Source organism: Sander lucioperca, chromosome 12 (assembly GCF_008315115.2).
Source record: "Sander lucioperca isolate FBNREF2018 chromosome 12, SLUC_FBN_1.2, whole genome shotgun sequence".
Taxonomy (NCBI): Eukaryota; Metazoa; Chordata; class Actinopteri; order Perciformes; family Percidae; genus Sander; species Sander lucioperca.
The window spans coordinates 29139111-29166024 of record NC_050184.1 but is presented as its reverse complement, the minus strand read 5'-3'; the positions used below and the strand labels follow the sequence as shown (position 1 = coordinate 29166024).

General features: G+C 38.5%; 1 protein-coding gene across 2 annotated transcripts in view; it reads right to left on the bottom strand.

The window, feature by feature from the left end:
- Positions 1 to 26914, bottom strand: part of LOC116062169 (adenylate cyclase type 6) — a 37668-nt gene that overhangs the window by 967 nt on the left and 9787 nt on the right. The window contains exons 4-23 of one of the 2 annotated variants that reach the window (XM_031316767.2): positions 11595 to 11744; positions 8625 to 8746; positions 7816 to 7927; positions 7385 to 7512; positions 7106 to 7264; positions 6529 to 6670; positions 4829 to 4957; positions 4711 to 4739; positions 4476 to 4623; positions 3894 to 3991; positions 3046 to 3133; positions 2834 to 2950; positions 2580 to 2738; positions 2256 to 2431; positions 1927 to 1953; positions 1777 to 1806; positions 1537 to 1669; positions 1049 to 1312; positions 737 to 941; positions 513 to 637 (exon numbers count right to left, since the gene is read on the bottom strand). In XM_031316767.2, the coding sequence (XP_031172627.1) occupies positions 513 to 637; positions 737 to 941; positions 1049 to 1312; positions 1537 to 1669; positions 1777 to 1806; positions 1927 to 1953; positions 2256 to 2431; positions 2580 to 2738; positions 2834 to 2950; positions 3046 to 3133; positions 3894 to 3991; positions 4476 to 4623; positions 4711 to 4739; positions 4829 to 4957; positions 6529 to 6670; positions 7106 to 7264; positions 7385 to 7512; positions 7816 to 7927; positions 8625 to 8746; positions 11595 to 11744 (2541 nt within the window). The remainder of the gene's footprint in view (positions 1 to 512; positions 638 to 736; positions 942 to 1048; positions 1313 to 1536; positions 1670 to 1776; positions 1807 to 1926; positions 1954 to 2255; positions 2432 to 2579; positions 2739 to 2833; positions 2951 to 3045; positions 3134 to 3893; positions 3992 to 4475; positions 4624 to 4710; positions 4740 to 4828; positions 4958 to 6528; positions 6671 to 7105; positions 7265 to 7384; positions 7513 to 7815; positions 7928 to 8624; positions 8747 to 11594; positions 11745 to 26914) is intronic. The other variant, XM_031316768.2, reaches the window with a different exon arrangement.

Sequence of the window (26914 nt, the reverse complement as noted above, 5' to 3'; positions counted from 1 at the left end):
TCTTTTGGGGACAGTTTCCTTCAAGCGAGGGTCTAAGGACAGAGGGTGTCATACACATTGTAAAGCCCCTTGAAGCAAATTTGTGATATTATCTAAATAAAATGGACTTGACTTGTATGATCCCTATAACATTCAGTTTTTGTTGACACTGTCATAGAGGTGTTTATTAAATTATATGTTTTAGAACTGAGGTCATAGTATCTGTGGTGGTGTTGTACTGAAATGTATTGTATTCAGAAGCGTTTGTAATATTGGGCCTCTCTCAATATAATATACCACTTTTAACTTATGACCTCAGCAATAAGCTGAAATAAACTGAATTTACAGATTTCCGGCAATCAACAAAAACTTAACATTACAAACTTCATAAAGATAGACTTTATGGCAGAGCTGCCGTATTGAATTACCATACAATGTACAGGTATAGCTAATAAAGTGGCAACTGAATGTAACATGTTTCATGAGTATTGCAGAAGAAACCTGAATTTGAATAGTTGTTACATGACACCTACCTGTATGCAGTCAGGTACACCTGTACTGTCCATACGACTGGCCACATTGACAGTGTTTCCCCAAATATCATATTGAGGCTTCCGTGCACCAATAACCCCTGCTACCACTGGTCCAATGTTCAGACCTGGGAATTAAAGAAATTTCACCGCATCAACAAAGCTGCTACTGTTAACATATTAGAAAAGAAAAGCTATTGTTTTCAATGTAACTTCTGCTTAGTTACCTATCTTCATCTGGAAGTTGTTGAAGGAATGCTCATTGATGTACTTCATCTGCTCCCTCAGTCTCATGGCGTAGTCGGCCAGTGCAATAATGTGTGAACGGCCCTCCTTGTCGTAAGTGGAGTCATTGAGACCGGAGGCCGCCATGTAGGTGGAACCAATGGTCTTGATCTTCTCTAGCTGCCTGTACTTCTCTTCACTGATGATCTGAGAACAGACAGTGATTACATTTGAGCAACTTTTAAAATTAGCTGTAAGCAAAGGTCAAAGGGATGACACACTGAGCTTTACAAACATGCCTCAACCAACTTTACCTCATCAAAGTCAGCAATGATCTCGTTGAGCAGCCGGAGACACTCCACTCCCTCGTTGTTGGCCTCCAGCTCCACGTAGAATTCAGAGAAATTGCTGATGGAGGCGAACATGACGGCCACACACTCACAGGACTGGTAGTATAGCTCGTCGTTACGCCGCTCACGCGCCAAAAAGTGAGCGGCTACGTCCTTAGGCAGAATATTATGGAGGAGGCGACGATTGTAGGCTTGCAGTTCCTCCATCTCCTCTTTCTCCTCTGTGGCCTGGGAGTGAATGCTCTTTATTAGATATATTTAGCTTTTATGAATGCTGTAATAAAATGTCTGGCAGGGTCGAGGTGTAGACTAGACTGCAGATGTTCTATTATCAGACACTAATAAACTGTGAGACAACTCAATCATCTTCATCAGCTTTTGCAGAAAAATGAAGAGATTGTGTTTGTAGTTCACGTGGTCAGATGACGCCCTCTAGGGGACGCTGCACATACCTGTAATTTCCACAGGAAGTCTAGGCGTGCAGTAGATTCAACCTGCTGGGCATGCAGGTACAGTGCCAGGACAAAGACTGTGAGGATCACTGGAGTCATGACCCTCAGGGACACTTTTGTCACAACAAATGGGCTGCAAAGTGACAGACACATGGTGACATTAATGGGAAAAAAGCTTTGAAATTATAGGAAAGGAGATAAAAACCTTCAAAAGTAACACTGAATGTGCTGTAATCTTACCACTGGTTTGTAGTTTCATTGAAACTGGACCTAAAAATACAAACACAAAAATGCACTCTGGTCAATACAAATAAAGCAAATAATCATTTAATATTAAGTTATTTAAAGTGTTTCTAAAGTGTGAGTCCAAATACAAATTCAAATTCTTACCATTGAGCGCTAGTTTCATTTAAATCACTAAAAAATAAAATAATGACCATTAGAACAATAATGAAATATACAAAACTCTGACATTTAAAATGATTACATTTTAAGTCATAAATGTTTTAATTAATGGAACAAATGGGTACAACACAATCGTATGGTTTCAAAATGTTTGATATTGGTGCCAATATGATACTTCAGTTTCGGTATTGATATCAAAACAATACTTTTTTTTGATACCTTAGTTTGGGGAATATAAGCATCCTAAAACCCTTTTGTTTCATTTAACAAAATATGCCCCCTCTGCATTAGCATGCACAACCTGTACCACTTACATGGCATTGGAGGTGACAAAGAGGTCTGCGTTGTCGAAAAGTGCTACTTGTGGCCACTCCACCAGCAGCAGGAAGGTGAGCTGGATGAGCAGCATGAGGGCCAGCTTCCCTATGCTGCTGATCTGCAGGAACACTGAGCAAGCCAGCAGCGTCAGCAGCACACTGTAGCTGAAATACTGGAGAGCAGCATCACAAAGAGGTATTATCAACAACAGATCTCAGAAAAAAACACAAATGTAAATGTGACATTTTCATTTTTGAAATGGTTCGACCAGTTGCGTAGAGAACACAAACAGTGAAGTGGTGACATAACAATGAACTCACCTCAGGAAAAGGGCAGGAGGGGCCTTCGCTAGAACAGATCTCCAGACCCCCTTCAATGGACACATTCAAGGTGCGGATCAAACAGGGCGTCACCAGCGCTGCAGAGGTGTTCAGCTTCTCGGCTACGCATTGTGCCAAGCTCTTGGTGTCACAGGCAAACTGCAGTGAGGCCGAACATACACACCCATGTATTCAGCATGATTTTCAACATGTATGGTTTGTGTACTATATGGATATGCTGACTGTAATCATACCATATTAACAAAGGCAGAGATGAAGACGAGGATAATGGTAAATACTCCAACCAGGGTGCTGTTGGTGCGCGACTGGACAATCTTCTTTGAAACAGTCTGCATTGCAGCTGGAAAGAGCTTCAAGAGGAGGGGAGGGGGAAAATAAATGACTTACACATACACAATGAATGACATATTAGCAAAATATCTGTTTGTGCGTTTTGAAAAGCTACCTTGATGCACGAATATATGGCACAGATGAAAAGGATGTTGGCGAGTATGACAAAGATACTAATGTAGATTCCCAGCATGACTGGGGTGCTGCAAGGGAGAATACATAAACATAGTTATAGAGAAACATTTAAACACAGTTATAGAGAAACATTTAAAGTGCTTTCACATCTAAACTGTTTGGTGTGAATGCTGTCAATCAAACCCTTTTGTGTGCGACTGTGTTAGAACTTTTTTTTTTTTTAGCATGAATTCAAAAGCTTAACTTATATTTATCCATCTGCTGATTGTGAAATGTTAAGATCTTGTAAGTTTTCAATACAAGTGATGAACTGTGTATAAAAACAAAAAGTGAAAAGGAGTTAAAACAGGTACGTTGAGCTAGTGTCATAAACTGTATTTTAGCATTTCATTAATAAAACGTGACACATCCAAACAGTAACCTTCCACCTGTAATATTATGGAACAAGACTCAGTTTTTGTGCTGTTTGTACAAGAACATATGCATATACAAGGTCTTGTTGCAGTCTGGACTAATACTTCTCATAATGCATTTTATTAGGTAACTTTTTGAAAATAAATAAACACACAAGGTTTACAAAATGCAGCAATTTGATTTCCCCACATGGAGTAAAGGTCACCAAAACCGTCCAATGAGCTACCTGTGCGTCTGAATGACTTACAGCTCTTGGTTTACTTTTAATAACTCAGTGTGAACACAAAGGCATCAATCTATATTGTTTCTACTCAGTCCAGACCAAACAAACCAAACTACAGGTGTGAAAGCAACCCTAAAAACACACAGTACATACGGGAGGATCTACAGTATGTGAATTTAGGAAGTACTCACTGTGGAAAGATAACAATCTGTATGAAGGATATGAAGCAGAATACTAGTAGAGTACACGCAACATAGCCTCCAAAACGATCGTCCACCTTCTTGGAATACTGCAAGAGGAAACCGCAGAAGAAGAAAAAGATAGTCAGATATGAGCAGCAGCTAGGGCTGGGCGATATGGAAAAAATCAAATATCACGATATTTTTGACCAAATACCTCGATAGCGATACCGCAACGATATTGTAGTGTTGATTATTGGTGCTTTCACAAAATATTTATTTGATAAATAATCATCAGTAATGTGGATATAATGACTAAGTGGGTAAAGGCAAATAATAGAACAGCTAGAACAGTCTGGTAAGTTCAGAAAATTACATAACTTTACTGTAATGCAGCCTTTAAAACCAGGAAAAGACAACACTTATGCCATATTACGATATCCAAAATCTAAGACGATATCTAGTCTCATATCACGATATTGATATAATATCGATATATTGCCCAGCTCTAGCAGCAGCCAGCTCCCTCCTCCATACATGTATTAAATTTAAGTTGAAGAAGCAAAGACGATAATCAGGGGTCTTAGGATGAACCTTTTTCTCCAGGCTAGATGTCTGGAAGGTGAGCAGGAACTTCTTAACGTGGTCTTTTCTTAGCTGGTCAATGCTGCGAGCGTCAATAGCTCGCCCCAAAAATTCATCCACCTCGTCCTCCGGGTTCATCGCCTCCTGAACACAACGGCTGCAAAAAGATAAAGGTTCTTAATGACATCCAGTAAAGCACTGCAGCAGTCTTCATATGTATTAAGCATCAAGAGTCAGTACTCACTTGTCTTTACTGGAGGTCTCATCAATTCCCTGAAGAAAAAACAGACACAAAATATGACTCTCAGAGAAAAGCTGCCGCCCGGCTACCCATGAAGGTGTGTGTTGGTGTTGATTCTTACCATTTGTCTAAAGACTTTAGAGTCTTTGGTCCTGGAGAAGGTTCTGTCGGGGACCCAGCGTGGCATCAGCCCCTCATTAGAGTTGGCTCTCGTCCTCTGCATCTTAGCCATCACCGCCTTCTCTTCCTTCTGCTCAGAGGGAAGAACATGAAGGCTTGACCAGCTGCTCTCATACAACACAGTCAATGACAATATAAGTGACTAAATACACTAGAAGAGGTCTTTTTTATTCATTTATTACGCCCACAAGGAAAAGTGTACAGTCAGTTCAGGATCGAGAAAGATTACTTCATTCACAAATCTGTCCATTCTCATCTGTTAAGATTATGCCTCCTTCACAGCTTTTTATGTTACAGTTATTCCACTTGTCACTGTTGACCTGCAGCTTAAAACCCATAGACATATACTGTATATGTCCAGCTTAAAGCTTCTAGACACTGCTGAGTTACCCAATGGTGATGTATCAGTTTGGGTCCAGTTAGCTTTGTTAACTATGACATGCAGCATGCAGGGAAATTATTTTGGACAAATTTAAATGGACTGAAAGTCTAAGGACAAAGATAACTTGGTACTAAAGAAATGAAAGTGTGAGAACATTGAATGCAACTGAAAATGCTAAGTGGATAATATTGTGTGTGTCTGTTCATTAAGGGTTGGCTGTGTTAAATTAGCTTTATTGACAAAGATGAAATAAGCATATTGTTATCCAACTTGAAAAGTAACATAATGACTGGATTTTATTTGCTGATGCATAAGTACAGATAAATTACTTTACACTTGGGGAAATCCTCTGTTAACAGTGAAAGTTTTGTATATCCATTCATTAAAAGTATTTCCTCTTTAGGTTGATTGAATAATCTGTGTGGTAGTCTTAGTCTTGTAAGTCTTTGATTACATATCTGAAAAAAGATGGGGTCATCACTGGATATAACAAATATGCTTCAGTCTGTTTTCTCATATACAGTATATATATATATATATATATATATATATATATATATATATATATATATATATATATATATATATATATATATATATAATCTTTTATTCTATATTCAAGTTTTCCATTCAAAGATTCTAAGATGTATTTGTCACATAATCCAATGATAGACTTACTGGCCTATAGGTAAGGTAGCCAAAGGTAGCCATCCACAGATACAGTTCATCCTAAGGATTCACTGTGCCACATGTATTTTTAATATTAAAAGATGATTTATAAAATCATGCCAACAATTATTATTATTTAATAATAATAAAAGTATTATGCACTAAAAAGTAATGTACTGTATAAAGGCTTTAGGCTGCTCTACACGTTACTGTAGGCCCAGTTTTACATGCAACTTAATTTTGTCCCTGTTCCATCTCTCTTTCAGTTAAGGAATCCTTGGCTTAAAAAAACGTTGAAAACCCCTGGTCTAAAGGATGTGCAAAAAAGGCTAATGTTGTGCAATAATAATAATTAAAATAAGGGTAAAAAATAAGGATTAGATAAAAGGAAATAAAAATTCAAAGTAAAAAAACAAACATTTTAAAGTTTAAAAAATATAAATGTATGTAATATATGTATTTAAATGCATATTTTCAATATAGGGAAAATGTAAAATATTTTAATGTCTTAAATAATATTTTTCCTGAACGGCATGCTATCATAAACCTATAATATCTTTATTGAGTTGTGTGCGTTTTTGTGCACTGACCCGTTTCTGGCTGCAGCCGAGAACCAGGAAGGTCTCGATGCTGTTGTCCTTCAGATACGCATTCCTCTCACCTCCAAAACCTGGTTCCACCTCATAGTCTCCATTAAGATACTGCAAGGTGGCCTTAGTGATGTGGATCCGCCTACAAATAGACAAGGAATTTTTATATAAAACCTGCATATGTGTGCGTGTCCATATTTGAGTGTGCAAATGGGTGTATGCTTTATTTCTTTATTGGTATATGCAGAACTTGGGAATTCCAGACACACTTCTGAACATACACAGTAGCTCTGGAATTACTGTATAACATAGGTCAGAGAAATGATCTACATGAATTATAACAAAAAATAATCAACTGTTCTTCAAATGTTGTATATTTACAGATGAATTAGGTACATTGAGAAAGGTTATGCAATATTTTAAGTGAACCTCCGTCACTTAATTGGTTATAAAGAATCTTAAAGGGTCGTTTTTATCAAAGAAAATTCTGTGTTGGGTTGATAGCTATTCTACATTGGGATGTTTTTTATAATATGCAAACTGTACGTGTGTGTGCACCTGTGTTTATTTCCCTCACCCTGCTTTGCCTCCCGCCTCCATGTGGTTGGCCAGCGTGACATCGTTTGACCACACGTCAAACTGCCACTTCCTGAGACCAAGCACACCGCAGTGCACACGCCCACTGTGAATCCCAACGCGCATGTTAACGTTGACCCCTGTCACCTCGCGCACCAGCCTGCAGACACACACAGCCCAGGCGATCAGTGTCTCCGACAGGACAAAACTTTGCAAAAGACAGCAAACAAACTAACTCCAAACACACATGCAAACATATGCAAACACTATTTCTACTCACGAGATCGCCTCTATCATGTCGACGCCCATCTCCACACAGCAGTGGGCGTGGTCAGCCCGGGGTTCAGGCAGTCCAGACACACAATAGTAACAATCACCCAAAATTTTAATACGTAGACAGTGGTTCTCCTGAAAAAGGGACGAAAAAAGGATGAAAAGAAACAAATGAGGTTGATAAGTTGAAGGTTTCCGAGGACAAAAAAAAAAGAAGGAATAGTTTAACATTTTAGGAACTGTCATATCTGTCAGTTAAGAATGACTTTACAGCCAGGATTAGCTGAGTGTAAAGACTGAAAGAGAGGGGAAACAGTTAACCTGGATCTGGTAACAAAATCAGACTATCAGCCCCTCTAAAGCTATGTCCCAGAATGTCAAACTACTCCTTTAAGAAAACACAACAGACATAGGAGAAAGGACGCTGTGGATCCTTACCGATGCCAGCTTGTCAAAACGGGCAAAGAGTTCATTGAGTGTCATGACCAGCTCCTGAGCCGTGCATTGAGAGGCCAGGCTGGTGAAACCCTCAATGTCTGCAAAAAGAATACTGAGAACAAGAAAAAGGGGTGGAAAGACAGAAGAAAACCACTTTGAATCTTTGAATAAACCTATCAAGCATCCTCATTTTGGTTCAGTGTTGAAATTTTAGCAAATGTTATATTTTCATCACTACACAGCAGCAGCAGCAGTACTACACTTTGTTGCAGTATGTTACTATGTGCTAACCTTGAGAGAGGCAGAAATGTTTGGCCCTAAAGTCTTCTGAAGAAGATCTGTGCCAGTGTGTGTTTGTGTGTGTGCGTGTGTGTGAGTGAGGGACAGAGGGACTGTGTGCAGTGTGTTTGCTCAGTGCTGTAATTGAATGCGCGCTGAAGCTCTTCATCTTTGGGGATTATCTTATCTTGGCTGCTGGTGATTAAGTATTCCCTCACTAGTGTTAATTAGCCTCCACTCTGCCAAATCACCCTACCCTCTTATGACTCTGTGAGCGTGCTTGTGTGTGTGGAAGATTTATGGAAAAATGTATGTTTTGTGTTTAATTTTATGGGCAATACATCTTAACATGTATTATTATGTTTTAAAGATGACATATGATACATAGCATATCATATCATGTACTCTCGGGGTATTTTACACGAATATTACAAGTGCGATAACAGAAAACAAGGTTGATAGAGTAAGTGAAATTTGAATTCATGGGTAAAACATGAAATAAAGCACTGAAGCCAAGTGTCTCGGCTGACCTGACATTGTCGTGTTTCTGGATATAGATTTTATGGAACATCATGTTTTCCTTCTTGGCATTGATGTCAGCCTTCATCTCCATGGCAACGTGCCTTGGCAACACTGAAAGCAACAGACGTTCCTGAAAAACAAAAATACACAAAAAGAAACAAATTGCAGATTGTATCATTCACAATATAGTTGTCTACAGTATGTGCAAAATTGACTGATTAGTTAGAATTAGGATGAGGTTTAGTTTTAGGCAGAAGTTAAAAGGTTAAGTCTGGTGATATTCTTTATTTCTACTTTATATATATGATTAAAAAAAACAATGTGACCAATTTTCAAAGATTTACTTTTTCTGTAGGAACGAATGGGCTTTAGAGGAACAGACGGGGATGGGAAGTCAAAAAGTATTGAGAAAGCAAACATATATATTTGGTCATTTCATGGGATTTGTTGACAATAAAAATGTAAGAATAATTAATTATATGACTGATGATGTAGCCTCCATTTCTGAGTCCACTGTGCTTTTTGATCGTGTTATTTCTTGTTCATGTTTTTAAGTATTTCTGGGTGCATTTTTGTGTCTTTATTTGACACCCAACAGTAGAGAGGTACAGTGTTGGAATGTTGATACACAGATCCTTTACTTAAGTAAAAGTACCAATACAATAGTGCGAACATTTCTTTATTAGTAAGTAAAACTAAGTATGTAAGTAGGTAAGTAAAAGTCTTGCATTACAATGTTACATTTTTATATGAGTAAAAGTATAAGATTTAATTATCAACAAAAACAAAAGTGTGGCCCCTTATATTATACAATATTGAATTATTATTATTGATATATTAACATGTAAGCAGCATTTTAATACAGCAGTTCAAGGTAAATGCATCCGATTTTATAAGCTCATCAGTTGTTTTGTATGTAAAATCATTAATATGCAGAATAACTAGTAACTATAGCTGTCATATAAATGTATTGGGAGTAGTAAAAAGTAAAATGGAGATACTCAATTATAGTACTTTACCACACAGAGAGAAAGCCATCATAGAAATGCAAAGCCAATGCCAAACAATTACTGCTGTGCTGTAAAGAAATGTTTCCAAGTGAGTTGACTAATTAGGGTAGGGTATCGTTTGGGTTTTTTCCGATACCGGTGCTAAAACGATACTTTTAAAATAGTGCCGGCGCCGGTGCCTAAACAGTGCCTGAACCGGTGCCTGAACCGGTGCCTGAACCGAAATATATATATTTATAATGTATATAATATAAAATATAAAAAAAGGAGCACAAAACGACAGTTGGCGACATTAAAAAACGGCTTGTTTATTGCTGAGGCCATATGGTCAAAATTAAATGATTGATTAATAATTTAATAACAATAACTTACAATGACTTATTTCACCAGTAAATTGCTGGTAAACGACAAAAACAAGCACCAGATGGGAAAAGGGTATTTTACAATAACTTTGAATGCACCACAAGGCTGGCAAGTTTCAAGTAAACGCACCGTCTGTGTTGTTTTTCTGACAATGGCAGCTGCAGTCACGGTGTTGGAATCCTCTACAGGGAAATACAGTCACACTTTACACCGCTTAATGTAAGCTGTCAGCATTTTAACTATTGTGTTTAATCCAGCTACGAGCTAACAGTAACTTAGCGTCCCGTGCAGCGATGCTTCTGGAAAAAAAAAAAGAGTCAGGCACCGAAATGAGGCACCGAAATTTTTGTTCATATTCGGTCTCGTTACTACCGTTTACGTCGGAACTGTATAACGTCGGACTGAAATAACCTTATGAAGCGAATTGAGTATCGGCCATGATGTAACCAAATCACATATACAGTTTCTTTGTCAACGACATTATAAAATTCCAGTTACAGTAATTTAGCGATGGCGGGCCGCTGACTCAATGTTTAGTGCCACAACAATCCTTGGCCTCATTAGTTAAAATGATTCCAGAGAGTTTACATGCAGTGAGGGACACTGATTTTAAATTTGGGGGAAAAAAGGAGCAGTACTTGGTACTTGGCAGATAATCTGAATTTTGATATCTGGAGAAAATATCTACAAAGACTAGACTATATTTATAGACTATATTTGTTCTGGAAATAATGTTTGGAAAAGTGACTGGTGAGACATATACTTTTTCACAACGTCAGATATTCTTTTTGAAGGGAGATAGTACTGGTGTAACTGAGGCTTCTACAGAGTGTGTTGCAATATGGGTTGTTTTTAGCTTTAATATTGTTAAACTAGCTAGTTAATTCAAGTCCTTTTATATTGTCTTTTAAAGTTGATCCAGTTCAACCTACGAGAGTTTTTGACAGCTTGTGCTCATGTTTTGCTTCCAGGAAGAAAATGCCTGATATAATATATATAGTATAATATCTTTACTACAGAAACAGACAAGGGGACGAATCATCTGTCCAAATAGCCCAAAATATATCACTGCATGTAATGATGGAGAGCTAAAATAGACACAAAGCTAACTGGCAGTAACTTCCGCCAAGAGCTTGACAGCAGAGAGTGTGAATATGAGACTCATGTTCAATTCAGTCACTTTATTATTCCAGAAGGGAAAGTTGATGCAGTCAGTAGTACACGATAAAAAACACATGTACAAATAAACGAAAGGACAACAATACAAAAACATAAAGCACAAAAAAATGTTTCCTGTACATACAATATACAGAACATAATTTTACACAATACTCCAGCAGCAATCTCTGAATAAATTCTAATTTAAATGTGCAAATTAAGCTGGCTATTGCACAGGCAATGAATGTGAAGTATTTGCTTTACTTGAAAACATATTTGGACAATCTGGGATTCACATTCTGCTTTAATAGAAGTATTTCAAGTTTTATTTTTACGAGTGAAAAGACTTCAAGGTTGAGGCCATTTTTTCCAAAAAAAGGTCTTCTGGCCAATGTGGTCATTATATACATATAGACAAATGTGTATAGCATTTGTGTGCAGGCCTACCTGTTGTTGATTCTCCCTCTGCAGGTGTAGTCTGGCCTGGATGTATCCTCTTGTCTCCTGGAAGGCTTGTCTCTGGGAAACCTCAGCGGGGTAGTGGGTACAGATACCAATTATGTTAGTGCACAGGAAGATCAGGACATTAGCGCTCACCTGGAGAGACGAGAGAGGAGGGAGGAAGGACAAAGGAAGTGAATGAATCATGATTTAAGCATAAAAGTAAGCAGGTATAAATTCATTTCTCATATACCAGTGTTGTTTTTATTGCTTCTGGGACATGAATCAAAAACCTCAGTCATTCACATGATGTACACTTATATAGTGTATATAGTGTAAAAGGATGTCTATTTTTCTGTGGATTTAATCTTAAATCATAGTAAAACTGTCTGGTTGACTGGTTTCATTGACAGTGAGAGCAACAGTGATGCTGACAGAGACAGTACATCTCAAGTGCTTGACTTTACCGGAAGATCTTAACATAACAAGACATATAAAAAGACTGAGAACTAAAATGGTGAAAGGCTTTTATTGCACTCTTTGTAAGTGTTAAATTATAATATTAGTGGCATGAGTTTTATTTCCCTGTCTACCTCTTTCCTCAAACATTTGTTTCCTGTCTCTCTCAAGAGACTTGAGACAAACTATATACATTAAGGACCCTTTACACGGTGTGATTTCAGGCTGTCTGAGACAAAAGTAGATAATCGTGAGAGAAACGTGGTAAATCTTTGGTCGTCAGTCCAAGTCTAGTCCTAGATCCCATTGTGAGACATTACCACCAACGACCGTTTTTCTCACAATGTGACTGCTGCTATAATCCACCACTACAAACCAACCAATCAGAATGCAACGTAAAACAACACAGAATACACTGGTCGGTGTGACATTTCGTGAGAGACATTTTGAATAGATTTTAGAGGAGAAAACACCAAAATGATGGAAACAAAATGAAAAAGAATTAGTGGCATTTTGGCCAAACTTTATTTATTGTTTGCTGCATTTTCAGATGGATAACGCGAGCTGATGACGTGCCTCAGCTCTCTTACTATTTAATATTTACATGGTAGCTCTACGATTCACCACAAAGTTGTCTGACATAACTCAAACTGATATCGTACAGTCTGACACAGACTTCTACCAACTTTTATTAGACCCATCTCATACAGTGTGACACGTAATAAACGTACATGATGGTTGTTGTTATTGCACACTCTAAAGGCCTTCAAACCACTTCGACAGAATTAGAAGACAATGTATTCACAAGATATATATTTAGCTCATTTAATGAAATGAAAACAGAAACATGTTTGTCTAAATATTTGTGTCAAAGCTTTCTATAAATATGAAATATTATTTATTCTTTTAAACACACCAGTTTAATTTAGCTTTGCCCCAAACTAATCTATGTATTTGTTAATAATCTATTGAACTCACAATAGTCAATAATTACATTGAGTGTGCACCAGAAGGAAGCCCAGAGATGATACATCTTGTATCAAACATGAATAAGAAGCAAAGAAAAGGGGTTCAGGTCTAACTTGAAGCCCAGCTCCACCAAACTCTCTGTATTTCTCAGCATGGCTATGTTTACAAAATGGTGCTGTCCGGTGACTTTTGCGCGCAGAAGCTTGAGTGATGCGTTTTACATCATCGCTGAGAAAGGGCAACAGTTAACGGTCAGCTTTGGAGACGAAGAGGACATAAAAACTACGAGATAATTACCTCTCTAGAGTCGATCATGTTTTTTAATCCACCGTTTCCTCTTTGAGATAGCAACTGGTGTGGGAGGGGTGGGGGTGGTGCGCCGACCACCGAAGGCTTGCGTCATGTGGACAGTGTTGTTGTCATTACTTAGAATTCCTCATGGGGACGACAGAAACTACGCACTATAGCTTTAACCATTTTCATTAAAAAAAATCCCAGCTGTATATGGCATAAATGATGGTTTGGTTGTCATTTATTTTGAAAGATACATTTCTTGGAGAAATGCAACAGGAGTACTTAACTTTAATGGGCCTTCCTAATTGTTAAATTTTTAATTTCAATTATTCATGTCAACATATCTTTAAATCAGAAATAACAATTGAGGGGCTTTGTTAAAAACATGTATATTTTGAAAAAGGGTGAATACTGGAGGGATTGTTGCTGCCTTTAATATAAATAAAAATAATAAAGGAAACACAGTAAAACCTCTGAAATGGAGAAATGTATCTAGTCTTAAAGGTTTGGGAAACTATAGGAAACTATTTTCTTTTTCCAGCCCCAAAAAAAAGAAAAAAGAAAAAGCCATCCCAAGCAGCCCATGTTGAATGTACAATACTTCAAACATTTTTGGTAGGCCTAGCAAAAACGTTTTCTTCTGCTTTTCCCCCCCAAATCATCCAACTGGGTTTCCAGGATATAACACCCTTTTCAGCACGATCCTGATCACTTTGGGTTACTCAAGTACCTTTCATTGTTAAGATAGAATGTTCTTCCTCGTCACTGCAGATCCGCAAGTGTTTTGATCACCATGCTTCCTTCACTATTTGAAATTTCCCTGGAAAGTTCATGTAAAGGTGTATAAAAGCAGTCTAAATGTTATTGATGGTTTATGTTGTTTCAGAATATCGGGGCTTCAGTTTTAAAATAATCTGTGTGTGTCTTTACATAAGCTCCACACTTCCTGCACTTTTACTTTATTGTGCCATAATCACTTTCTCAAATGTAAATCAATTTTACTGTTAATATCGTGTTCACGGTAGAACAAGAAATGAAACATTTAATATAATTCCTAAACAACATTGAAATTGCCCATGACCAGAGCTTTTCATCTGTCCTAAAACAAAAGAAACACGTTTAAAGAGAACTTGCATGTAAACAGGAGAGCATGAATGAATGGGAATATATATACAGTGACTACAAAAAGAATAATGAAAATAGCAATAGAGGATAAAGGTGACCCAGGGTGACATAGTTTCCAGAGTATCACAGACACAAGAATAGAAGCAGATGGGTATGGACAGATTAGTTGAAAAAGAAAGCAAACTAACAAGGCGGGGGTAAAAAATAGACCAGCAGCATAATAGACAACACAGATAAAATGGTAGACTGACAGATGTTGGGGGTCGGAAGGAAATAAGTCGAAAGAAGCAGGATGACAAAGGAAAAAGACAATGTAAGGTCGACAAAAGTAAGAAGAGTATGAGTTAGTAAGCTCTGGAGCAAGAGAGAGAGAGAGAGAAAGAGAGAGAAAGAGAGAGAGAGAGAGAGAGAGAGAGAGAGAGAGAGAGAGAGAGAGAGAGAGAGAGAGCAGGACAGATATGGGCCACAGTGACATTAGGCAGATGGCTCAGAGCGCACAGCTCTGTTTGCATTACTCTCACTGATCAAGCAAAAACAGCCACGAGACAAAAGTAAAACCTGCAGCATGATGTGTGTTTGCAGGTGAATGCCTCCTGTCAGTCTATATGTGTGTGCAGTCAAGACTTTACTCTGTGTTTTATTTCCAAATGCAATGAGCTGCAGCTACTGTAAGTATTTATCTGTTGAGATTCACTCAACGTGCGTATCACACTCCATGCGTCTGAGCTCACAGACTCAAACTAATTGCTTGCTTTTCTCAAGAGGGCAAGGGCTAGTGGGTTTACAAAGTACACATTAAGGTCCTGTGTTTACGCAACAGCACTCCACCTCTTTAGTAGCTCTGCTTGGCAGCGTTTACCTGCTACCTGTACACGCCGCCACGCTCCCAGTGCAGGGCCAGTGCACCTGCTCCTCTGTGCTCAACAACACACTCATTTATCTAAACTCATCACATATTACCATATCCTGCCCAGTCTCTCCTGTGCTGGTTTGGTCCAGTACTATTATAATCATACCACTAATCATTATGATCTGCATTGCTCACTTCCTGTCAGGTAGAGTTCATGACTGAGTTACCAATATGATTACAGCCTACTAAAAGGGTTATGTTCGGTTTGTGGAGACTAAAATAAACCAGGAATTGAACATCACGTCACTGGAACATCACATAGTTTGTTTGTTTTTTGCCATAAAAGCAGTCGTCATTTCCCCAAGGGCTGATATGATGGAAGCAGCCAGCCAGTCTGTGGAGAGGACCTCGGCCTAATCCCGGGATATCAAAATGGCATTATGTAAGAGCTGTTCTGATCAAGACAGGACAGGCAAAACATCAGTACACACAACATAGATTAAAATGTATTTTTCCGCAAAAACCCCCCAACAGCTTAGGGAGGATATGCAGGCTTGATCAATAAATGATCAACATTGCTCTATGGATCCATTGCTGAATAAATGACTTCCTCTGTGCTTAACAAGTATGTCTGCTGCATACCTAAAATAACTCCACAATGAAGTTAAATTGTGTAATCAATTTTACCACAAACAAAATCCAACCCCTACCCCAACTTTTTTTTCTAATAATCATGATACGATTATAAGATACTTTAATAATAATAATAATAATAATTATATTATTTATTTATTATTATATTATTTCTATATACCATGGCATTAAAACTATGATTTGTATCTCATAATTATGTTGAAACAAGGCTGTATGGCTGTTCTTAGGCCCAGCTGTGCTTTGAGCTAAACGCTCACAAAGACAATGTTAACATGGTGATATTTAGCAGGTATGTTCATCTTGTTCATCATCTTAGTTTAGTTTGTTAGCATGCTAACACTTGGTAGTTACCACAAAACAAGTTTTGCATGTATTATTTGGCCATAAACCAAAGTATGATGGTGCTTGAGGAAAAGTAGGAGGATTACCAAAGTTATTGCAATTTATCCTGAGGGCGAGATGAAGGTTTGTACAAAATTTCACAGCGATCCAGTCAATATTCATAACCACGTCAACCTCATAGTGGAGCTAGAAAAAAAGGCAGGGATTACCAAAATCAGTACGATTCATCCTCTGGGGACCATAAATGTCTGTACAAGATTTCAGGGCAATCCACCCAATAGTTGAGATATTTCAGTCTGAACCTACGCGGTGGACCGCAAATGCAGCGATGATATCCACACTACACCTTTCCTCCACATCCAAACACAACACTCCTCACCACTCTACACCTAATGAAGCCTCTTTGAAGCTACCGTCTCAGAGTTGGACAAGCAGGCGAGGATGAGAGGGGCGCTAATGGAACATTCACAAACTTTATTTATAATTTTTCTCCTCCTTTATGATGGATTTAGCACAGCAGCTATTTACTTTAGCAGGAAGCCTCTGGTCCTGACAGTGAGTCTATAAACATTGACTTTTAAGGCAAGCAGGCCCCTTTTCAGACGTGAGGAGAGAGCAATGCGGGTGAACGTGTCAAAATGGGACATTTAACAGCATCCTATAAGATGGACACAAATGTAACGTACCTGGATTTGATTATTTAAAGCAGCTAAAATCTATATTTGTATATCAACAATGGGTTGTATGGCTACTTGTTTGTGAAAGGGGCCGCAGCAATAACCCCACAGAGAATTATCACAGAACTCTGCAGCTTCCCTTAGCTCTACAGAGGTTTATAGCATCTTTTAATGTTGCTCTGTAACTGCTGGATGTGTAAATAAGTAACTGTTTGCTAACACCAAATCAACAAAGTTGATTCTATGTCAATGTTGTGTTCTCAACTTTGTTTTTGCTGCCCCCAAGTGGTAAAAAGAATCTGTTATTGCAGGTTAAAGGGCTAACATAAATATAGTCTGTCTGTGCAATGAAGTAATTAAATTAAAGAACCCTCTCCAAAACCGACAGTAGGATGTGACTAATAGTCAGCACTAACAAGCCAGTTGCATTTCGAACCAAACAATCTCATCAACTGGCTGAGGTTTCCGGATACACAGTCCTTCTTGCAGAATGTCAGCTAAGTATCTCTTTTTATTTTTCTCAGCATGTTCTCACAGAAGTAAGGGACCTGACCCCTCCTTTATTCCCTCCATCCTGCTCTCCATTCCACTTAACAATACTCAGCCAACACCCACCCAGCACTGACCACAGGAAGGTATGTGTATGTGTGTGCACACATACAAATGCACAAAATTAGCAGGTCAGGGAAGATCCTAACATTTTCCCCCAGATGCCTAGTATTACTACTGTACTGCAGTCAGTTGACAGAATGAAAAGTTCAGAGGCTTAAAAATGAAATAAAATTAATATGCAGAACAAAAGGTCTTTCAGGACATGCAATTTACACTTTAAATCCCTTTTATCAGATACATTTCCCACAGACACATGCTTTGTCTCTTCAATCAGTCAGCAAGTCAGTTTAGAAGTTATTGATATGCAAAAGCAAGCTTTGCTATAATGTACTGTATATGCAGGTATTATGTTCACTTTCCTGAATAAATATTCCTGTTAGAGAGCTCATTTTGAAGCCAGCAATCATTATAGACCTCTTATGCGTGGAAGATGGAGATGTGATGATTTTATATATAACTCAATGTTGTTAAAGTCTCCCTCTCTCTTTCTCTCTCTCTCTCCCTCTCTCTCTCTCTCTCCCTCTCTCTCTCTCTCTCTCTCTCTCCCTCTCTCTCTCTCTCTCTCTCTGTGCTTCTTTCTCAGTCTTGTGAAAGGTTCTGCTTAGTTTTGGCCCAAAACTCACACCCACGGAGACTGTGAATGATCAGAGATGGCAGCGCAGCTTTCACTTAGCAACTATCACCCACATTCCACAGCCTCCCTCCAAAGACCATTCACCCACCCAGGTTCAGGGAGGGTGCAGTGTGGGGACCAGCTGGGGAGGAGGAGGGGGGCGGGCTAATGACTTTGTTTTACAGGTTGTTTACACCGACATACCACAGTCAGAACATGCTGTATTCTCAGTACGTCCGGACTCTGGTTTGCCCCTTACCAACTAACTGTTTTCAAACGCAACAAATACATAATAATATTTTAAATGTCACATATATAGTAAAAACGTCCAAGTTAACAGAGCCCAAATTCCAACAAATCAATTCAGTGTTCATTGCTACCCCAGTCAATCGTTTTGCTCTTGCACAGCAAAATATGTAGATTACAATGACAACGATGGAAAATTTACCATCAAAACTCTTTGATTCAAGACAGAGGTAGACAAAACTGGCTTCTCATTTCAAGCCAATAAAGCTTGGGTAGGCAGTATTGTTTTGGCGTCATTGGGCAAAAAACAAAAACAAAAACAATAATAATCTTTCATCATATTGTAATTCAAGTGGTCTGAGAGAAAACTAGACTTCTGTACATCCTCTTGGCTCTGTTTTCAGGCTTTAGAAAATCTAGCCCATGTTGGGAGACTTTGGCCAATCACAGGTCATTTCAGAGAAAGGGCGTTTCTATTGACTGTTCTACAAATGCAGATGCATGTGCACAGTCCTTCAGATGATGAAAGCCTGATTCAATGGCGGAAACATCCTTCAGAAAAAGTTGCTATTCAAGCATTGTCAACAACTGCCTACACTGCTATCAAAAAGACTCTATAAAAGAGTCTATAGTAAAACGATAAACGCAATAAACACGTGTCAATATCGGTGAAGCTATGTTGCTAACAGTGTTAGGCAGGAATCCATTACTTAGTAATATATTACTATATATTATTACTTTCAACAGTAACAAGGGATTACAATTTCCAAAACAGTAATTATATTACAATTACTAACCTAAGTAACGCTGCGTTACTGTGTTACCGGAATGTGATTTTTTTTTGTCCAAGGTAGGCTTTCTTATATGATGACGTAACATATACGCATGTCGTAATTTAGAATGCGGCAGGTCAGGACCAAGGCAGGTTACGTCATGTCGGCAACTTACAAAAAAGCTAAACGAAGGATGACAGAGAGAGGAATACTTTCAACAGCTGAAAGTATTGTCCTTATAAAAAGACAGTGGGAACATCGATGACATCCAACATGTCACTGTGAGCAGAGCAGGGCAGCGTCCTTCTCCTCTCTCATCTTGTGCACGCAGGCACAGCGAGTTACTATGGTTATGGGAATCTGTGTCGCCTAAGTGAAACTCATCAAAAAATGTAATAGGCCTATATAAATGTGCGATAATCTTCGTAACATACAGTAACAGCCTGAATGCAGAATGTTTGAAGTTATGCAGTTTGGCTGATTGTTGACTCCTCCTGTAAGGTTAAGGGGGGGGGGTGAAAGTAACATAGTAATATAACGAGTAACATAACTAGTTACTTTTGATACTAAAGTAATATTATTACTTTTTTAAGGAGTAATAAGTAAAGAGTAACATATTACACTTCCTGAGTAACTTGCCCAACACTGGTTGCTAATAGTTTAGCCTTCGAATGAATATGCTAACTCTTGGCCTTGGAAGTAGCACTCAATTACTACTGTAAGAAGTAAGCTAGTTCGTTGAACATGCTAACGTTTGCAGACGTTTCTCACGTTTTGGTTCTTGTGTTTTTGGTTTTGGAAAGGTTATAAAAAGACATTCCACCTTCAAAACTCTTTAAATGTCCAATATCGCTCATACTGAAGCCCCATGAACACACACATTTACAGGCCTGCTGTGCCTAGTTGTAGTTGCTAAGCTATGACTGGACAATTGTTGTTCTGACAATTAAATCGACTAATCCTTTCAGCACTGCTTTTACTTCAAATGGTATGGAGTCATCTTGGATGACTGGAGAAAATAATTGTTGAGAACAAGATGCTGATTTACAAGACCTTTTCCCAGAGGGAGCAATGACTGATGGGATATTGTTGTTGAAACGGGGCCAGCAAGAGTACAAGTCAGAGCTCATCGACCTTTGAGGAGCATCTGGAACTCGTTAGAACATCTGTGTTAGATCAGGCTCTGTAAAACACACTCCCAAACATAATGACAGTGCTTTACTTATGACAAAACATAAGAGTCTCCCCCGTAGGTTGCACCTTATCTTTCCTTGAGAGCGTCGGTTATTTATTTCCATATTCTTTCATTTCATTTGTTTTTTCCGACCTCCTCCCGCTCTGACTAGCGCTCACTGTCACTTTTAGCCTTTGTGAAAGAGTGCGTGTGTGTGTGTGTGTGTGTGTGTGTGCGGTGCCAGGCAGCTGCTGGGTTTGTGTACTCAGCCTGAACCTCATGTCTACACACAGCTCGCACTGCCCTTATCTGAAATGACCAGAACCACATCAACAGATAAAGAGTCAAGCCCCGCCTGCTCACTCTCCCGGGTGGTCTATACACTGCCTGGAGGTGAGCGTCGCCCGGCTGCAGCTAACTGAGACGTACTACAATCAAACATTTGTGTCTTACAGTGGAAACACTTTAAAAAAAAAATCTTTTAAGCTACAGATAAAAAGATATTTTGGCGCAAAATCATCTGTACAGTGTTGTCATTTCTGCAATTTGTGATGAACAGCAGGGAAGAGTTTTGTCCTTTCTCAGGAAATCATTTTCAGGACAACACCAATCAAACTATAGCTATTCTTAGTTTCTTAAATCTGTCATCATTGAGACTGACATGAAGCAGTGTCATTTAAACTAAACTGAAACACTGTGATGTGTGAGGCCACAAAATGTAATACTTTTTTTATTTAGTAGTTCTTTAGTTCTTCAATTTCACCTTTTTTTTGTTTCCATTGCAGTAAATCTTTTGATTTACAAGAAAAATGTTGACTTAACGGATAAATATCACAAATATATCGATATATTTCACATGGAAAAATTGTGACAGGTCCACTCCACACACCCGTGTTTTTATTTATTTCTGGTAAAACAACAAAACAGATTAAGAAGAAGGTTAACATGGAAACTTTTCATTACATTGCTCAGATCTGTGTCCAAAATCCGCCCCTCATTCACTATTTCCTGTAATAAACACTCAATAGTTCAATCTGTACAACAGTTTACTCTATACTGAGCAGTAAATTGAGATTTTGCATTGTGGGATTTTTAGCAGAAAATACTTTTTTCATTCCATCATGGGAATTTTTAAAAGGCACTATATGGAGCACAAAGTTCACACTCAGACAGACAGCAAATATAGTGCACTGTAGAGTAAATACAGAGTGATTTCAGTGACATTTTCACTTATTATTGTAGATCCAGAAATAATGTACACAGAGATTTGTTCCAACCGTAGACGGTAATAGAGCTTGATTGTTTTTCTTGTCAACTCATATACTAGATGCAGTTTACTGTAGATTACATTAGTAGTTAGAATTGTGCAATCTGGTAAGGAAGTAGTGCATTTTGTGTGTATTTAAGTATGTTATGCATAAGATAAATCACAAAAGAGCTGGGATTGAGTGGCTGATATTGTATCTATGTTCCTTTAAAACAGGAAATGGTGCAAATGTTCCCCAAAGTGTAATTAATTCAGAAAGCCAGTCACAATATATTTTATTACAACAAACATGTTTTTTTAGCTAAATAATCCCACTGATTACACTGCCATTGTAACTCTTTCCCCCTGTCATCCCTTGTATTTGTGAAGAAATTTATTTTTCTATCTATCAACATGAAAGTATTACTGATGACCCAAAGATTTCCATAAATAGTTCTATTTGTTGGCTTTTCTGCATTTCCTTCCGCTGTTTTAGACATCTTTGGGTATTTTAGAGGCTGTGAAACACAAGACCACATTGCATAAATGATGTTACAGCCGTGTCTGTAACAATTACCTGTAATATAAAGCCAGTTATTTCAGTTTTATTGGCCATGTTTAAACTCCCTTTCATGTTTCTGTAAACATGGACAGAGACATGCTGGGGGTCCTAACACTGGAAAACTACACACCACACAGTTCTGCTGGCAACCAGGCGGGTGTGACTTCTATGGAGAGAGTGTGACTATTAGTATTTTGGCATTGGAGTTGCAAAGGTGTTTTTATTTAAAGAACAACAGAATCTGCACAAAAAAAAGTTTTTTCTGGAAACGCATCAGACACCTGCAAGGACGCTGGTCCTTACATGCTTAGAGGAGTTATGTCACCATTACAGAAATGTAAAGGAGTTGTAATTAGCAATAAAAACAATTATCTGTGCCAGAAAAAGAAACTCATAAATAACAGAACCATTCAAGCCATAGAGCTTTCTTTACACATCCTGAATAGAGGCTAGTGACATGCACAGTCATTGCGAGCTGAACAGAGATAAGCTTCCCTGAACCACACAACTGGCAAACAACATCCTGTGCATCCCTCCCTCTCAACTCCCCACCACCTCTACACATATGACCTCTGTCATCGCCATGTATAATTATGGACCGTCTCATTTCGACAGCAGGGGGGAGGAAAACAAAGCACGACTCTATCCAAGCAGCCAAACAGCAGCGTGTTTAGAAAGCTTGGACCCCTCCATCATCAAGGTCCGCAAGCTTTCAGATTCTCAGAAGGAGAAAGTGAACAGCAGAAATCAATTTTGACCTGATTTTTACTTAAAGCAACGGTTACCAAACTGTACACCAGCAGGCTGAACTGGGTCTGCTGGCTGCTTGAGTCGTAGTTGTTTCCATGGCAACCACTGGACCAACTGAAAACAAGCACTGAGGGAGACACTTAGCAATGCTGTTTATTCCCCATCATTCTCAGAAGTGATGCTAAACTAATTACTAATTTTTCCAGTGCTCTCATTGGTCCGCAGATTAAATCTGTATTCATGTAATCCTCATACAAGTAAATACAAACAAGTGAAATGTATTTAAATGGAGAAACAATTACGCAATGAGGGCTCATATCACATTCAGGAGTATCAATGCTTACATTTTGATACACTGCAACCTCTCTGGAGCCTTGTGGTGTGTGTGTGTGTGTGTGTGTGTGTGTGTGTGTGTGTGATCCCATCGGTCAGCACCCATCCTGGTCGTGAGCAAAGTGTACATGTGACAGGTATCCTTGTTAAAATGCTGCTGCCGCGTTAAACACACAAATTATTTATCAAGGAGGCTGTGAAAAGGACTGTGTGGGGAGAATATCGAATTCTCCTCCGATCACAACGCCTCGCTGCCTCCTCCTATACTTATACTGGGTGTCTTATTTTATAGCTGCAGCTTTGCACAGGTGATTGTCACATGCTGACACTTCCTCCACTGGGATCCAAGTACAAGGTTATTCAGGCACCGGGAGCTGATGTTAAACTGTGAACAGCTGATACGGTGTGAGATTTGCTCTGATTAAAATGTTGTTTTTTTTTCTCTGTGTAACATCCTGGTAATTTCAAAAGTGAGTAAACAGCCATTTGGAAAGTTTGACGTGAGACCAAAGTGGATAAGCGCATTACTACACATTGTAGAACATTATTATTCCAACTCTATTCCCTTATCTTATTTACTGACTAAAAACACTTAGTGGGAGCTTGACAAAGAGACCTGTGAAACATATTGACTAGACGCTTGATTTGCCCTCTGTGGTATTTAATGAGCTTTTAGGGGCTTAACACACCATATCTGCAGTGGTCAAAGATCCATCCCAAAATGCATTATCTTATGCTTCATTAATGCGCAGCAGAAAAAGATAAAGAAATCGTTGTTCTATCTGTGACTATACAGTATCAGCCTTCAGGGTATGTGTAAATGCAGGCCCATATGTATGCAGAGAAAAGGGGGTTAGAGTGACATGCCTGTTGCTCTGACGCAGGCTCTGATAAGACTGTCCCATGTGACGCAACAGTTAGCAGAAACGCCAAAGGCTGGGTATTTTTAGGAACCAGTCTTTGACCTCTCACAGCATTTGTGTCAACAACATCCAAACAACAATGCTAGCCTTTGCCGGGGACCATAAAGCAAATAACGCTGGGATGACGAATGTACAATAATGAGGAGTTTCAATGACAAAATGAAAAAAAAATGTAATTGACAAACTGTTCTGCACTGATCAGTGTGCGTGAAAAGCAGCAGAGTGGCGTGTATAAAATGTGCTTGGGCTTTACTGGTGCATTTTTCTGATTTAATCCTGGACAGAAGCAGGCACTATTCATGTCAGTGTTCACACTCAAATAGGCACCCACACATACAGGCAGGACAATAGTTTTGTGATGTTGCTTCCCAAAAAAAAACAAAAAAAAAAACAGCAGCAATTCTGACAAACATTCAATAGAAACTAGAAGGGAAGTTTGACAACCATAACAAAGCACTGGATGGTGTGTGCGTGTGTGTGTGTGTGTGTGTGTGTGTGTGTGTGTGTGTGTGTGTGTGTGTGTGTGTGTATTGATGGGTGCGACATGCACAAGTGTATGAACTGTTCTGCTATGGCTGATTGATTTTAGCTGAGGAGTCTGAGGATCACAGTGACAAAACAATATGAGCAGTTACAACAGAGTGAAGCTCACATGTAACAGGACGTCTCCATTACAAAACCACTTGTTACCACAATGTTAAAGCTTTGATAGATTGATTGTTTGTTTTGAAAGCAGACCTGTGTATAACAAGGTTCAAATATACTGTAGTTCATGGTTCATTCGTGAGCGTGTACAATAAGATGCTCAAAGTGAAGCTAAGAACAGACACTCTTCAATTCTACTGTATGCAGGTGTAAAAACACACATCCCAAACAATGCCAAGAGCAATACAGGAAACAGCCAGATGGACTGCATGTGTTTTCAAAGTTTTGAAGGGATTAACGGGCCATATATTTCAAGAGACGAACATGAAATACCTCTCATGTAGCCGGCAGACACCATCGAGACGTCTGCTAGAGCCTCAGATTACTCTGGTCTTACATAATAAGAATAAAAACAGGATAACAACCCTGAAAACAATTCAAAACATTTTGTAATGACAGATTTGTGTGATCATACTATTTTTACTACTGTTCTGTTTTCAGGTCACATTCTTTGTGGATGTCTTGAATTAAGTTGGTATTTTCTTTTGTGTTTTGAAAGACTGTATGGTAATAAATTAATAAATGTCCTGTTAAGCCATTCTGTCAAGACTTATTATTTTTATGACTGTCGTTCTTGTCTCTGATTTGGAGCACTTGTTTTGCGAGTCACCGACAATGTAATTTAGTAGATTACCTTTCATAGGGCAGCTTTCCTGTCAAAATGTCAGTTTATATAGATACAGTAAGTGTGCATGGCTTCACTCTTCAAGCAAGTTGTAATGTTTTGAACAGAATTTAAGAGATTTTATTACAAAGTAAATACACACTATATAAATGTAATGCTATGTTGCAAAACAATTAGAACCCAATTGTTCACAAAAAAGCTAGATCATATGAAGGTCTTTTTCATCTTTAAAGCTCCTGAGAACTTGGTTATGAACCTTAAATATTTCTGTGCAAGATTAAATATTTAGGACTACATAAGCAACAATTAAAATTGAAGTTTGTAAATAAAGATAGTTATTAATAAATTAAAAGTTTACCGGCAATAATTTCAGTTAATCTGCTTCATCAGGAGTGTGTCAGTGTGCTTTGATCAGATTTGATTGACAGTGACTAAGCAACATAAGAACACATACGTGACATCACCTTTGCAAGCGAACCCTCACTTCAAACCAGTGAAAGGAGCTCAGAGAAAAATACTAGTAATAATAGATATTTCAGCTCTTAGTGTATATGAACTATGTTTAAAATAAATAGGAAAATACATGATTTTGAGAAGGGGCATTTAAAAACCACACATCGCTGGTCACTGATTTAACTCAGCAATCCCCTTAAGTCATGAAACTACAGTCTGATATACAAATGGGACAAACATAATTCACTGCATGGATGATAGATTAATCAGCTACTCCTACTTTTTCAGAAATCAACTTGCACTCATGATAGAGGAGAAACCCAACTCAACGGCACAGATTCCTTCTCAATTCCCCGTTTAAACCTGCAATGCCAGCAAACAGAAGTTGGCAACAAAAAGACAGAAAAGAGCATCTGCATTTACATAATTCCTCATACACAACTTCATCATTATCTGTGAGGTTAATGAGTTATTGGAGAAAGAGGAAATACTTGCACACAACCGTGAAGCAGTGATTGATGACACTGTTTTACTGTGTCACATATAGTACACAGGCGACCTTAGAAATAAACAGCATTGCCGGGCCGCAGCTATCTCATGGCATTCATTCAGTTAATGACGGCAAACAACGTTGGAGCCTGTGATGGATTATACTACGGTATATCATGCATGATGTTACAGAGCAGACAGCAGTTACAGAGTTCCCACGAATGCCTAACCTAGTCCTGTACTTCTGTTATTAATTTATAATAAGGATCACAATACTATAACAAAGTGATTTGTCTTTAAGTGACTTGTTTGGGTTGTTGTAGTCCGGCTAACACGTGAGAGGATATGTTACTGAACCTTACAGTTATGGCAGAAACATTACAGTGACAATCAGTGATTCGTCATTAAGTCCTATATCCCCCTATTGTTTTCATGTAATGGCCTTCCTATTA